General features: G+C 39.6%; 2 protein-coding genes across 2 annotated transcripts; one reads left to right on the forward strand and one right to left on the reverse strand.

Moving 5' to 3' along the window:
• On the forward strand, positions 1–4,605 carry Smp_167500 (ap endonuclease, putative; the record flags this gene model as incomplete). The annotated part of the gene is made up of 7 exons (XM_018790756.1): positions 1–154; positions 193–273; positions 306–666; positions 703–775; positions 2,234–2,355; positions 3,500–3,951; positions 4,262–4,605. Exons 1-7 carry the CDS (start codon positions 31–33, stop codon positions 4,603–4,605), a joined length of 1,557 nt encoding a protein of 518 aa, XP_018645995.1. The 5' UTR covers positions 1–30.
• Positions 4,270–13,716, reverse strand: Smp_083540 (hypothetical protein). The gene is made up of 6 exons (XM_018790757.1): positions 13,544–13,716; positions 13,305–13,514; positions 13,066–13,269; positions 10,985–11,269; positions 5,612–5,854; positions 4,270–5,486 (listed from the first exon to the last, which is right to left on the reverse strand). Exons 4-6 carry the CDS (start codon positions 11,261–11,263, stop codon positions 4,701–4,703), a joined length of 1,308 nt encoding a protein of 435 aa, XP_018645996.1. The 5' UTR covers positions 11,264–11,269; positions 13,066–13,269; positions 13,305–13,514; positions 13,544–13,716; the 3' UTR covers positions 4,270–4,700.
• Positions 13,717–13,951: the final 235 nt, after the last annotated feature.

Here is a 13,951-nt window from a genome sequence, read left to right on the forward strand (position 1 = left end):
ATCTTTTTCAGGTATACCTTTTAAATTTGTATGAATCGTGTCCGCATCTGTTCATGGAATATAAATGGATTGCGCTCCATTCAACATCCGTTGAAAAGTATTTTAGATTCTCTTACATCTGATATAATTTGTATTCAGGAGACCAAAACCACACGTATGTTTATGTTATTGGTTGATGCTTTCAAATTCAAGCTGATATAAGTAGGGAATTTGCATTTGCGGATAATTACAATGGTTATTTTAGTCACAGTATACACAAGACAGGATATTCAGGTATGTCTGACGTTTCACAGTTGATACAATAGGTACTGCGGTTTTCTGTCGCAATCCTCTTAAACCAACTAAAACATTCCATAGCTTGAATGATATACTTGTCGAATCTATTTCTTGTCAAAATAATTCAATTGATGGATGGGGTTTCCTTAAAAGAAAACTAAATATCTCTCATACTGAAGCTCGTAACTTGGATGCGGAAGGAAGAGTATTGGGTCTTCAGTTTTCTACTGATATATTTACAACCTTTCGAACTCCAGACGAAATCCGGCCGCTGATTGTGTTGTCCATATATTTTCCCAGGTTAAATCCAGAAAACGTTGAACGTTTGAATTACAAACATCTTTTCCAGTCTGCTGTACAACTTTGCATTGAATCACTTCTAATAGAAAAGTAAGCTATTCGCTTATTTGGTCCGTAATATTTCAGCAACGTAGTTATTGCTGGGGACTTTAATATTTGTCACAAAATGATTGATCATTGTGCTCCAGACGAACTTATGGTAAGTCAGCTAAGTGTAATTACGAACATTTCAAGATTTAATTTATGTACTTTTATTTAGCCTTAAGCCATACTGCGCCTCCAAATGCCCTGGTACAGCCGAGGGTGGGGAGAGTCAGCTCTCCCTCTCAAAATGCTCTCACATGGCCACGCCTATATAGCCTCTGACAGAGCACTCCTACTCACTGCCTTCCCGTGTCGCGGGTGTTCTTCGCGAAATTGAGAGGACGAAAAGCGAATGTCCGGAGCTTTAACCGGGTCGGTGGACAGGCAGAGTCCACCTAGGGGTGTTGGAATACCCTGATTCCAAACCAATGGTGCACATGGGCTCCAGTATCCTGAGGGAGCGAATGGTGTATGAACCTATTGTTGGTCACCGGCTACCATGTGACTGCATATCCTTACGTTGCTCCACTGCCTTGTGGATCAGACCTTTAGGTCGAAGGCTCCGGGTGTGGTCCCCTAAGGAAACCATCTGCTTTGATTTGGGCACCCGGGTAGTATCCCATCCCTCACATAAATCGAATGAGATTTGTACGGCGCATATGTATCTGGTGCTTCCTTGTACCAATGTTTATGTGTTTTAACAAACAAATATACTCTTTGTGTTAATGCTAGTAATACTACTCGAGATCTTAAACCGAACTAGGTGTCATGAGTTTCGAACCTGTGATTTAAGGTTGAAAAACTGAGTGGTTACATTGTTCACTCGAAGTTTATCAAAACGATAATAATTAAGCTCAGTATAGATTGAAAAAATATGAATAAAAGTAATGGAAGACAAAGTGAACGAAATCCAACAGTTTTGTGATAGGTAGAGAGTAAGGGAGATGCTTCAGTTTTCATACACTATCTTAGCTAAGTAATAAGATGCCACCATAATGAAAAAATTATGAATCCTTCAAAAAGACTTTTAAATATATGCACGGAGATTCAAGCTAAAACCCGTCCTTAGTTCTAGAATTTACAGCCTCCTCAACCTATGTATAAAGTGATAAATACATTTATTGGCGGGGAAATCAGACTGATTAAATGTGATCTATGCGATATAGTTGTATGTGAAACTGATGAAACAAGCTAAACGTATCTTATAACCCTTAAGTGGTACGACTAAAGCTTAAATATGTCTGCATGATTAGCAATTGTGCACTAAAATTCCATTAGGCTTCCTTAACTGACAACTTTCAACATACCTAAAACTGTCATGAAATAAAGTCATCCCATCATAACAAACAGCGAGTTTATATATACGTTAGTTACTATGTAGTAGATCTATTGAATGAGGAGCCCCAGATTTCAATCATTATTTTAAGATTATTATAATAATAGCTAAGCGTATTTAAACATTCGATCTGCCTTGTTAGTTACGGCCTTGTTCAAAATAATTTAGATACAACTGGTACATAAGTTAGGATTATTTGAAAAAAGTTATTTAAACTTTTTTTCACCTACTGTTCAGATGGATAAGTTTTCAAACTCTTTTCGCCAGTGGTTTGATCAGTTGTTGATTGGAGAGCAACAAGACGTAAGTCTTGATAATCAAAGCAGTGTTGGTTTAAGAAGATTCGTGGATATCTTCAGGTAATTACCAAGTTTTTCAACAATAAATTTCAAAGTAATATTACGGTGCTAGAATGCTTAAGGTGGATAATTGTGTAAGAAATGACCACTTAATTCCATTCTGCACTTATACTCATAGGAAATTAGAAATATACAGTAATAATACACACTAACATAGAAACTTACATGAAAATGCATAGTTTAAAGCTGGCATGACTCAAAACAGAGAAGGGAAACTAGACGGGGAGATATACGCCCAACGTAGTTGGTATCGGTTGGGAATGGAAAATAACTGATAAGTAGTAGGGTTTAGGATTCAGAAAGTTAGTAATTTTTCTGGGAACATTTTCCGCATAAATATTTTCAAGCTCACACCAGATAAACAAATTTCTCAAACGATTATGAATAAGCACCTATTAATAGGCCTCACTCTTATTCCTAAAAGATTACTCTAGATGCATTAAATCATTCTTCAATAAATTGGATAAAAAATGGTGATAGCCTCTCGTTCTAGTCTGTGTTTTCTAACTGATTATAACTACGATAAAATATCAACTAATTTTATATTGATTATAAAGTGAATAATTGGAATGGCTACTTTGTCTGTTATGCTATCTATAGTATACCGAAATATAAATCTGTAAACAAGTGGTTAGTCCAGAGCTACTCCCGAAAGATTTTTCTTCTAAGGCAACCTACCAAAAACGAACAAGTTATTAGTTCTATAGGCACTCTGAAAACAAATTAATTCAGTTAACTGGAGCGTTTTGTGAAGATCATCACTGCATATGATGAGTTAGGTTGTCTCAGGTAAATACAACATAGATCTGAAGTCGCCCTAATTAGTGCCTGTGTAGTTTCCCGGACCTTTGGACTCAACAGTACCACTTAAATAAACCACCAGTTGCTGTGTGATCTTAAATATAGACTGTGTCGTCTAAATAAATAATTCCCAGGAGTTTTAGCAGCGTTCTAGTAACAAAATTTTTAGTTTTTTGAGAACTTAAGAATGGCTTCCAAAATATCGAGTAAAAATGCCAATCGTTCGTACTTGTTAGTAATATTGCAGTTTAATTAATACAGTTGGAGAGCGTTTTCATCCATGATAGTCACTTTGGAGTTAACATATTGTTTAATTTCCTCACCTTATGTAATTATGACTTAGGCTACTCCATCCTCATCGAAAAAATGCTTTTACGTGTTGGTCATCGCGCACGAATGCTCGTCAAACAAACTATGGAGTCAGACTGGATTATATTTTATTCGACATGAAACTTGTGGAGATTATCACCACTATATCAGATAACAATATACAAGCAGACCTGATGTCTCATATAAATGGATCTGATCATTGCCCAATATATGCAGATCTACCGTATTTTTACAATTCAGATTTGATTTTTTCCTATTCATTTCCACCTAAATGCTCTCATTACTGGCCTCAATGTCAGAAAAAGCAAATGGACTTAGAGAGTTTCGTAATGTCAAAGAGTCATTCCAAAGTAACTAAACAAGCTTTTACTTCTCATAACACAACAACTTCCGTATCCTGTGTAAGAAATGTGCATTCGAAAGAGAAACGTCCCGCTTTCAGGCAAACAAAAATCACCTTTAGGGGTAAGTTAGTCTGAACGCTGTTCACTAAGTTCTCAGGTTAGAATCAAATAATGCCCTTGATTCATGTGATTCTTCTATGTCTATCACGAGGAATTTTATTTTTAGAGGGATCTAAGTAGTTATTATTTTCTATCAAAGATAACTTCCTGAAGAATAGTAATTTCTCCATTTTCATACTGAATTGCACATATATCTTTAACTACACTTGATAACCAAATCCAACATTATTTACAACAATTCTCATAATTTAATGAAAAAACTGCTATATTATCAGTTAATTCATGTACTAACTCTTCGTGTTTTTTATCAGAGTACATACCAATAGAGACGTCTACATGCATATATGATCAGTCCTCAAGTATAGAAAATACGACTGAAACCCTCCAAAGAAAAATTTACGATCCATCTAAAACAGCTCAGTCAACTGAAGCATGGCGAAGTCTTTTTTCAGGGCCGAAGAAACCTCCTGTATGTCTTGGCCACAAAGAACCTTGCGTCATGAGGACTGTGAAAAAGTTGAAAACAACCAAAGGTAGTCGACTCGGCAGGCGGTTTTGGGTTTGTGCACGCCCACAAGGCGCTTCAGACAATCAAGCTGCCCGGTGTAGCACATTTTTTTGGGATGACCAAATACCAAAAAATAAGTTACTCTAGTAGCAGTTTTGTATTAGTAATTAAAATCAATTTAAAATTTAAAAAAGAGATTAAAGATAATATCACATTTCAGTTGATTGCTGAAGAGTACATTTTCATATCTTTGAACTGTTTGAACGGGACCTACTGTGTGTTGAGTTATCAGATACATTGTTGAGAGTTGGTTTAACACATTCACGTTGCGTGGCAGCTGTAAGTTCCCTGAATCGTTTCATTATCAATATTAAGGCTCTCTCACGACGTGCTATGGGCTCTTGTAAACGCATAAGTGGATGCCATCTTATGTAGTAAGCTGTCCAAAATTGAAGCTGAGCTAATGCATGCTGAGGAAAAATCACACGATGACCACTGATCTCAGCAGGAGTATAAAGTGGGTTTTGATACAACTGGATGTCTGCATTGATATATGCCCACAATGAGATAGTCCTTTCACGTACACCATGGTCGCGTCCTTGCATTTCTGAATTAAAGAGGAATGTTCCGAATCGCGCAGCATATAACTCATCCATTATTGTTATGAGAAATCGTTCGTTGAATTCAAATGAGTGAGGAAATTGCTGCATCGTCTGCCATACGCAATCAATGAACTGTAAAAATACTGGGGAACGCTCCTCAGGACTTGATGGTCGCCCTCCACCAGTTTCATTAACAACAGCAGTTGATGAGCTGGGAGGCAAATAAATTCCACCATCGGTAGGTCCACCTGTGCGTTGTGCAAATTTGTGACCAAACGAACACCATTCTTTTTCGACTAATACTTCAAATCCGCGTATTGTACGGTAGTACGGATCTAGCATTAACATTGCTAAAGATGTAACTTGAGTTGTCCGGTCCCAACCGTCTGAACAATGTATTAACACAGATGTCTTATGATTTTCAATCTAGAATTAGATTTTAACGGAAAATAAAAAGTCATGATTGAGTTTAAAGATTTTCAGTGTCAATAATTTATACCGCTAAACAACATAGTATCAAGTCCATAATGCAGATTACAAATCTAACTTACTTTGTCGGCTACACTGGTTGCAGCGAAAATAATTTGTTTAATATGATAAAGCCATTTAGAGTCAGCCAGTTGCTTAAACCATCGTGTATCGTCTGGTAATGGAAAACAGGCCTCGAAAACTTTTGTCAATGCAGCCCGCATCGCGTGTATATTTTGTATATTTAAGAACATATACTGAACATTTTCATAATAAGCTGGACTTTCAACACCTCCACCAACGCCCATATTAGCTATTGCATTGACCTAGAATATTGAAAGTTAAAAATCATAGATTCCCTGAAATTTGTTTGAGAGATTGAACACATTAGTATTTTTAATGCAACTGAAATATTGTAGTCTTTCAAGGTAGATTATGTTTTAACAAGGCGAGGAAAATTTTTAATGCATTTGTAGCTAATAATTACTCAAAATAAAACAATCCTTGAGATAAAGAAGACGAAATCAGAGGAATAAACTGTCTCTTCCGGATTCAACTAATCATTCCAATGCACTAGCTGGCTAGGAAGAAATTAGTGTGACTCTGAGTGATTTCACATCGAGATGTATTTTTGTTATATCCGAACGAAAAATAAATGAATCGTAACTGCTAGGAATTATTCATGGACCATTGTTACATATGTTCTTATTGGATAATTATTAGATAACTAGATTATATATATATTTGTGTCCCTTTTATTTGACCTATCGGCTACTGTAATACGATTTACCATTCCTAACTTATTCCCGACAGTTGCTGCCACCTCGACGTAGTGGTCAGGCTTCCCTATCATGATGAACCAATCAGGCTATACTGGCTGGAACAATCATCTTCCAAGACCCTACTATGCCAGGCAGGTCGGTTAAAGGGCGTTGTGACTATAAGCAAAAAACTCAAGGTTCGAGGGCGAAGTCGTACTGCTGACTGTACAGGAGTGTGACGACAGTAAGGTGTTTCCTTCAGACAACCAGCATGACAGAGATGCTGTCTTCTCATAAGGAGGGGTGAAGTTGGAAAAGGTCGACCCTAGAAATGCACACCTCGCCTTACCCCACGGATGCCCGTCTCCGGCAGTGAGGTCTCAACAAGTGCAAAGCTAACACTAAAACTACCTACGAGGTGTGTGATCAACCTGAAGTAGTTATCCCTTGGGCATTATGGTCACGCTCTCAGATCACTAAGACCACCTCTTATCCAATTTATTTTTCAGGTACCTCCAGAAGAAACCTTCCACGGTGTAAGTAACCGGGAAGTGACAACTGCCCTCATAACTCTGACAGCACTCAAGGTCACTGTATTCATGATCAATCTTCCTCTTCAATTCCGATTATTCCTTCTACATCGACTTTCAACACTAAACTTCCTCTTTTGGCTTCCTTCTCAAGTATCACCATGGCCAACGATTCTAGTGCGCGAAACACTATCCCAGGTTTACTAAAACCTTGCTCCAAACTACACATTGGAGCCTTCAATGTACGTACGCTAAGTCAAATCGATCAACCCTAGAATCTCGTACCATTGATTTATGCTGTCTCCGAAACACACATACAGGATCCTAGTGTGGTCACTCAGTTGACCTCACCTAACCCAAACTAGGAACCGACGAGATACACTTTCCTTTTTCTTGGCGACTCGATGGCAAATCCTCATGGACTGGCAGGTGTAGGCATAGCACAAAGTGTGAGGGCAGAACAAGCACTTTTAGAGTGGGTCCCCGTTAATAGTCGCCTATATGTTATTCGGCTAGATGGCTTTGTAAGAACTCAGAAGGATAGGAACACACGTCGTTGTCTTTTTGTTGTTTCTCCCTAGCTTAAACCAAACAGGAAGATATTTAGGCGGGTATTTTAGTATTCCGGCTCAGCGAGCAGATAATGGTGATCGTCTGTTGCAACTGTGCTCAGACAATCGTTGATTTTTAGCAAGCACTAATTTTAAGCACAAGGAGACAGATCATCTAACATGGCGACCCCCTGCACTAAACCAACGATGGACTCAAATAGATCATATTGCCATCAGTCATCGCTGGAGGGGCTTGATAGAAGACTGTCGCTCGTTCTGAAGTACATGTTTAGACTCTGGTCATGCTTTAATACGAGCACGCATTTGCTTGCGCCTCAACGGACGCAGAAAAACCAGACTAAAACCCATTAGAATTGAAATGAGGGACGATAAAACCAAAAGTAAGTCCCAAGAACAACGGAGTTCACATTTAGGCAGTTCTGTAAATGAGGCTGACTCAGATGTCGCTTGGAAAGATATACGAACAGCTGTGGAAACGTAAGTGTTACAAAAAACCAATGGATTTCTTCCGAGTCAATTGCACTGATGGGTTCTCGTAAACCTATTCCATCAGGCTTTGAACATGATAAAGAGCGAAAGCAAATCAGATTAGGGTTAACCAAAAGTCTAAGGAACGATCGTGGGCAGTGGTGGGCAACGAAAGCAAAAGAGATGGAAAAGGCGGCGGCTGTAGGTAACACCAGACAACTCTCCAGACTAATAAAAGAAACCAAAATCGAGAAGTCACGTGTAAGCAAGACAATTTCGGAGAAAAAACGAAATTCTCAGCCCACACGTCTAGAACGATGAGCTGAACACTTTAGAGAACAGTTTAGCTGGCCTTCAGCTACTTTACAACTACCCACCATTCCCAGACAGCCTGAATGGAACATTGAAGTAGGTCCCCCAACTCTAACTGAAGTTTAAAAAACTACAGCTAATCGGAACCAAGGGAGGGCAGCTGGTCCAGATGGATGGGCTCCGGTTGTCTCTAAATATGGTGGTCCGGTTTTAGCGACTAGGTTGACTAATATCTTAACTAAAATCTGAGAACTGAATGTAATCCCATCTGACTGGTCGCAATCACTGATTGTCCAAATATATAAGGGGTCAAAATCATCCTGTGATAACCATAGAGGGATTAGTTTGACTAATGTAGCATCTAAAATACTAGGTTCTGTGGCAGTGTCATTCAAAGGTATACCTCAGAGGTACATAAACCTTGTGAAGGCTCTGTACTTGAGCACTACCAGTAGAGTCAAAGCTCATGGCGAACTGTCATCTGATTTTACAAACTCAAGTGGTGTCCGACAAGCCTGTCCACTATCCCCATTTTTATTTAACTTCATCATAGACCTACTGCTGGAAATAACACTCTCTTCGACTGAATTTTCAGGAACTGATCTCCTACCAGGAGGTTCACTTATCGACTTAGAATATGCAAATGACATAGTCCTGTTTGGTGAAGACGCTGATAAAATGCAATCTTTAAGTAGCACTGAGCTACAATGCCAGGATGTTTGGGATGCGTTTCTCCCGCTCCAAATGTAAACTGTTGCTTCAGGACCGGCCTGCGTCAACACCTGAACTAGGGATAGGGAGTGAAGTAGTCGGACGCGTCGACAACTTCACTTATCATGGAAGTCTGATCATCCCTAATGAGTTAGTGTCTGACGAAATCTCTGCACGGATTCAAAAGGCTCGTTTGGCTTTTGCCAAATTATGTCACCTATGACGAAGGCGAGATATCCGTCTATCAATTAAGGGATGAGTATTTATTATTATTTATTTGAACGCATAAATATTGGTACAAAGGGGCAACAGATACATATGCACCGCACAAATCTCATTCGATTAGTGTGACGGCTGTGATACTGCTCAAGTGCCCAAACTGAAGCAGGTGGTTTCCTTAGGGGGCCACACTCGGAGCCTTTGACCTAAAGGTCTGATCCACAAGGCAGTGGAGCATCGTGAGGAGATGCAGTCACATGGTAGCCGGTGACCAACGATTGATTTATACGCCATTTGTTACCTCAGGATACTGGAGCCCATGTGCACCATTGGTTTAGAATCAGGGTATTCCAACTCCCCTAGGTGGACTTTCCATGTCCACCAACCCGGTTAAAGCTCCGGACATTCGCTTTTCGTCCTCTCACTTTCGTGAACAACAGTAATGCCACGAGAAGGCAGTAGGTCGGACTTCCCTGGCAGAGGTTATATACGCGTGGCCATGTGAGAGCATTTCGAGAGGGAGAGCGGGCTCTCCTCACTCTCGGCCGTACCACGGCATTTGGGGGCAAGGGATGAGTATACTGAGCAGCAGTTCGTTCTGTTCTACTTTACGGCTGCGAAACGTTGCCATTAAGGGTAGAGGATACTCGTATGTTACTAGTATTCGATCACAGATACCTTAGAAATATTACTCGCATCTGCTGGGATCACCGGGTAAGTAATAGTGAGGTTAGACGCAGGGTATTAGGGAATGATGGTAAATCAGTTGGTGAGGTTGTGAATCTCCACCGAGTAAGATGGTTGGGTCATGTGTTACATATGCCTGAACACCGATTACCACGACGTGCTATGCTGACTAGTATTGACGATGGTTGGAGGAGAGTTAGAGAAGGCCAAACCAAAATGTGGCATCAGTGCTTGAAGTCACTAACTTCTAATCTGAGCCATGTTGGTAGATGCAAACTACTTGGTTGAGGTCCGCGTGACTATCGTAACCAATGGTCGGAGACTCTGGGTGACATGGCTCAAAATCGATCACAGTGACGTAGGTGTATACACTCTTTGTCTTTTCTTAAACTGTGAGACTAAAATTGCTTTATATCTGTCTTTCTTCCTGTATTATATCCTTATACATAACCTTTCTTTTATATATTACCACCACTAAATTAATTCTATGAATTTGGTGTTCATCTTGTTGTGCTAATGAGATGTGGCAACTTGGACCGATGCATGTATATCCCTGGTCCTACGTTGTACGTGACTGACTGACTTAACTTATTCTCAATTTTCTAGGTACAGTATCCCATACTCACAGCCACTTTTGGCTTGATAAGCAGTTTGATCTGCTTGTACATAAACCACGTATGTCTGAAATATATGATTCATACAACGAAGGTTGATATTTGTGTTCTGAACTGAACGAGCTGGGCTACGCAAAAAGTCATTATACAGAGGACCAATAAAGGCTGAGTTGATTCTAGGCTGTTCGTGCCGGTGAACGCATCATCGGTTTAGCACAGGAACAAGGCCATACAAGCCGGTGTTTTGATTGGCGATTTTGTCACGTGATATTTAAAGGGCCATAGAACGTAATATTCCATTTTTACGACGGTGTAATTAATTACTAGCTAACTCATGTTAGCAGGATGTAGTCCGGGCTGTAGCATGTAATGATCAGGTTCAAATTCAGATACGCCGACAGGTCAGCGCTACTATAGCAGTCTTATAGATAGTAGAGGACTCTGAAAAACATTGTTTATTTAACCGAGAATGCACAAATTTCCGTTCGCCGTTGACTAACTAAAATAGACTTCTTTATGAAGTGGTGACCCAAATGAAAAAAACATGTGAACTAACACACAAACAAGAGTTAGATATCTTACCTGTGGACGAGCATCAAAGATCAAAAGGTTATTTGCATTAGCATTTGCTATCCTGAGCTGACGAACAAGTTCTTTGTCGTCGGAGCTGCGACGGCCCTGGACACCAACAAGAGGTTGACTTGCTCTGGTTAGACTTGCTTTGCTTTCAGGATGCAACCAACTTAAAACAGGAATCCGGCCCCGGCTGCGATGGGGTGCACATGCGACTAGAAGTTCATCAGTTACTTCCCATGGAACAGCTAAAACAGCTGGGTAGGTATCACATAACCTATAATCCATGTTAATCTGAAATTTAGGTTTAAGAAACAGTAATCAATTTAGGAAGGTTGTATTTAGAAGTCAAATCTACACAAGGTGGTTGCATGATCATGAAAAGCAGGTGTTTTCAAATTTGATGACGGAAATCTTCCAAACAAGTACAAGATAAGGTATAAATGTAGCTTTTTGATAACGAATTTCAAAGTGAACTATCGATAGTCTCAGCCACTCCCAACAAATCATATCATTATGTAAAAAAAATACCTTACAAGTGAAATGTAGATATCCTGCTATTTTTTATTTATACTACTGCCACTTCTACTCACATATTTACTTCCTAGTCTTTGTCGTTATTTTTTCTTTGTGGTCGTATAAACGAATACTTTTTTGGGGTTGTGCTAGATGTTGAGTGAACATAAATTAGACAAAAACGGGACAAGACCTGGTACAAATATGCAACGACACCACCTAGTTCACCACATTTACACATCGAGAGGAAATCCATGATGTACAGTAAAAAAGTCAATGTGACAGTAGTGCTTATAGTAAAAAAATACAAGATATGGGAAAGACAATGAAATAAAGGACCAAAAGGCATAAAATCGTTTTACAACCCCATATTGACAGAGAATTGATGTAATAATCACATCTGGGGTCCTTAAGCAGTAACTACGACTACTACACAGACTTTAATCAGGTCTCAGAAATATAGCTAACGAGTTTAGAAATTGACACTACTCTTTGGCGTTCTAGCTTTGTTTTACCGTACTTCCAGTGAGTGGCTAGCCATGCGTAAAACGTCCACACCACCTAAGTTGATATGGATTTAGATTGTCATAGACTGATTTGCCACTCTTGTTATTTATTTGAATTAGTTTGCCCCCGAATTCCCTGGTACGGTCGAGTGGGGAGGGCTCGCTCTCTCTCCCGAAATGTTCTCACATGGCCACGGGTATATAGTCATTGCCAGGGAAGTCCTACTCACTGCCTTCTCATGGCGGGGGTGTTGTTTGCGACATTGAGAGGACGAAAAGCGAATGTCCGGAGCTTTAACCAGGTCGGTGGACACGGGAAGTTCACCTAGGGGAGTTGGAAAACCCTGATTCTAAACCAATGGTGCACATGGGCTCCAGTATCCTAAAGGAACAAACGGTGTATGAACCTATTGTTGGTCACCGGCTACGATGTGACTGCATCTCCTTACGATGCTCTAGTACCTTGTGGATCAGACCTTCAGGTTGAAGGTTCCGGGTGTGGCCCCCTAAGAAAACTACCTGCTTCGGTCTGAGCACCCAGGCAGTGTCATAGCCCTCACACAATCAAATGAAACGACAATATTTTTGTGGAGCATACATATCTGGTGCCCCTTTGTACCAATACTTATGTGTTCAAATAATATAATAATAATAGTAATAGTATGGTTACTGAAGTGACTGCATGTTTCGCACCTCATATGTTTACACACTAGACCGCTACAAGACAAAATTACGTCGAAAAGTGCGAGACACAAATGCTTGAAAAAAAAAAAGCTACAAAAATGTGACAAATTGATTAAGGCTTGGACGTTTAAGTCGAGCCAAAAATGTATACAGTCAGATAAACGAAAGAGTAATGAAAACGTAGGGAATTCCAGGAACTATAGTATGGTTAAGACAACAAAAATAGTTTAATACAACTTAGCGAAATAACTGTAGGGATAAGTACAAATTTATTCTCGTTAGTCAAACAGTAATGATCTGCTTATAAGTCTTGAGAATTTTTCACGATATACGGTATATGTTTTCCTATTAACACGAAGATTGTGGATAAAGAGTAAGACTTACTTTTGTAATCCTCCAGCCGTTAGTAAAAATGTTCTGGCGGTGGTATTCCTCTTCTGGATTATACACGTCCCAACCATCGTTGGCGAAAACTCTATTCGCAATACACTTCGCTCCATATAAATAAGCAAACAGCGTTTTCTTGGAAATAGCAGGAAACGCGTATGCTTTAAGATTTTCACAAAACCCACCAGTTCGCCCACAGTCCTAACAGATCAAGTCAGTACATATATTGTAACTACCGAGAAGACGAACACTAGTTCTCGGATATCTTTACAAACAATATGAAGTGAAATATTTCCCTGATTGGATTTCTGATCAATGCTTCGAATTGTTCCCAATGGCAGCTTTAAAATGTATCTCTTTCTATCTGAACCCTGAAATGATTTTGGTGTACGAGCAGAACTAGCTTCGTTTGGTAAAGCAATAAATACTACTTGGAAGTTTGTTAGCTTTTAAATAAGCGATAAGAGGATCAAACCTCTATCACACCATGCAGATTTAGACCACCATAAGTTACATGAGAAGCCAAGCAATGGTCAACCCTCTCTTCGCCGGGGAGTTTACGATAGGCATGGCCTGAAAGTAAACTGCTATAGGCTGACATTTAGCGCAGATATCACGAAATAACGAAAATCCTCAGGTTATCCAACTCCAGTCATATAGCGTCATAGTCAAATATGCCGCCCTGAACGGTATTTGTTGTGTTATAATACGGATCAAAAATTAAGTAGCTTATGTTGCTTTGAGTGGTTCCGAGCACTGAATAAATGTAACTCTCGACTGGCTTATCAGATATACCAGCCTAAGAGCTTGTCTAAACCAAATGATTTTTTTGCGCTATCTTCTTGTTTTTCGATACGGTTCCAGGTATCTGGTTATGTTCAGT

Source organism: Schistosoma mansoni (genome assembly GCF_000237925.1).
Source record: "Schistosoma mansoni, WGS project CABG00000000 data, supercontig 0037, strain Puerto Rico, whole genome shotgun sequence".
NCBI classification, from domain to species: Eukaryota; Metazoa; Platyhelminthes; class Trematoda; order Strigeidida; family Schistosomatidae; genus Schistosoma; species Schistosoma mansoni.

Bases quoted from the DNA above. Each gene is read 5' to 3' on its own strand.
- Smp_083540 (XM_018790757.1), bottom strand. From the start codon at position 11,263: ATGGATTATAGGTTATGTGATACCTACCCAGCTGTTTTAGCTGTTCCA. The intron at 5,855-10,984 runs GTAAGATATCTA...TCAATATTCTAG, and splicing joins TCTTTGATGCTCGTCCACAG to GTCAATGCAATAGCTAATAT. The intron at 5,487-5,611 runs GTAAGTTAGATT...ATCTAATTCTAG, and splicing joins CAACCAGTGTAGCCGACAAA to ATTGAAAATCATAAGACATC.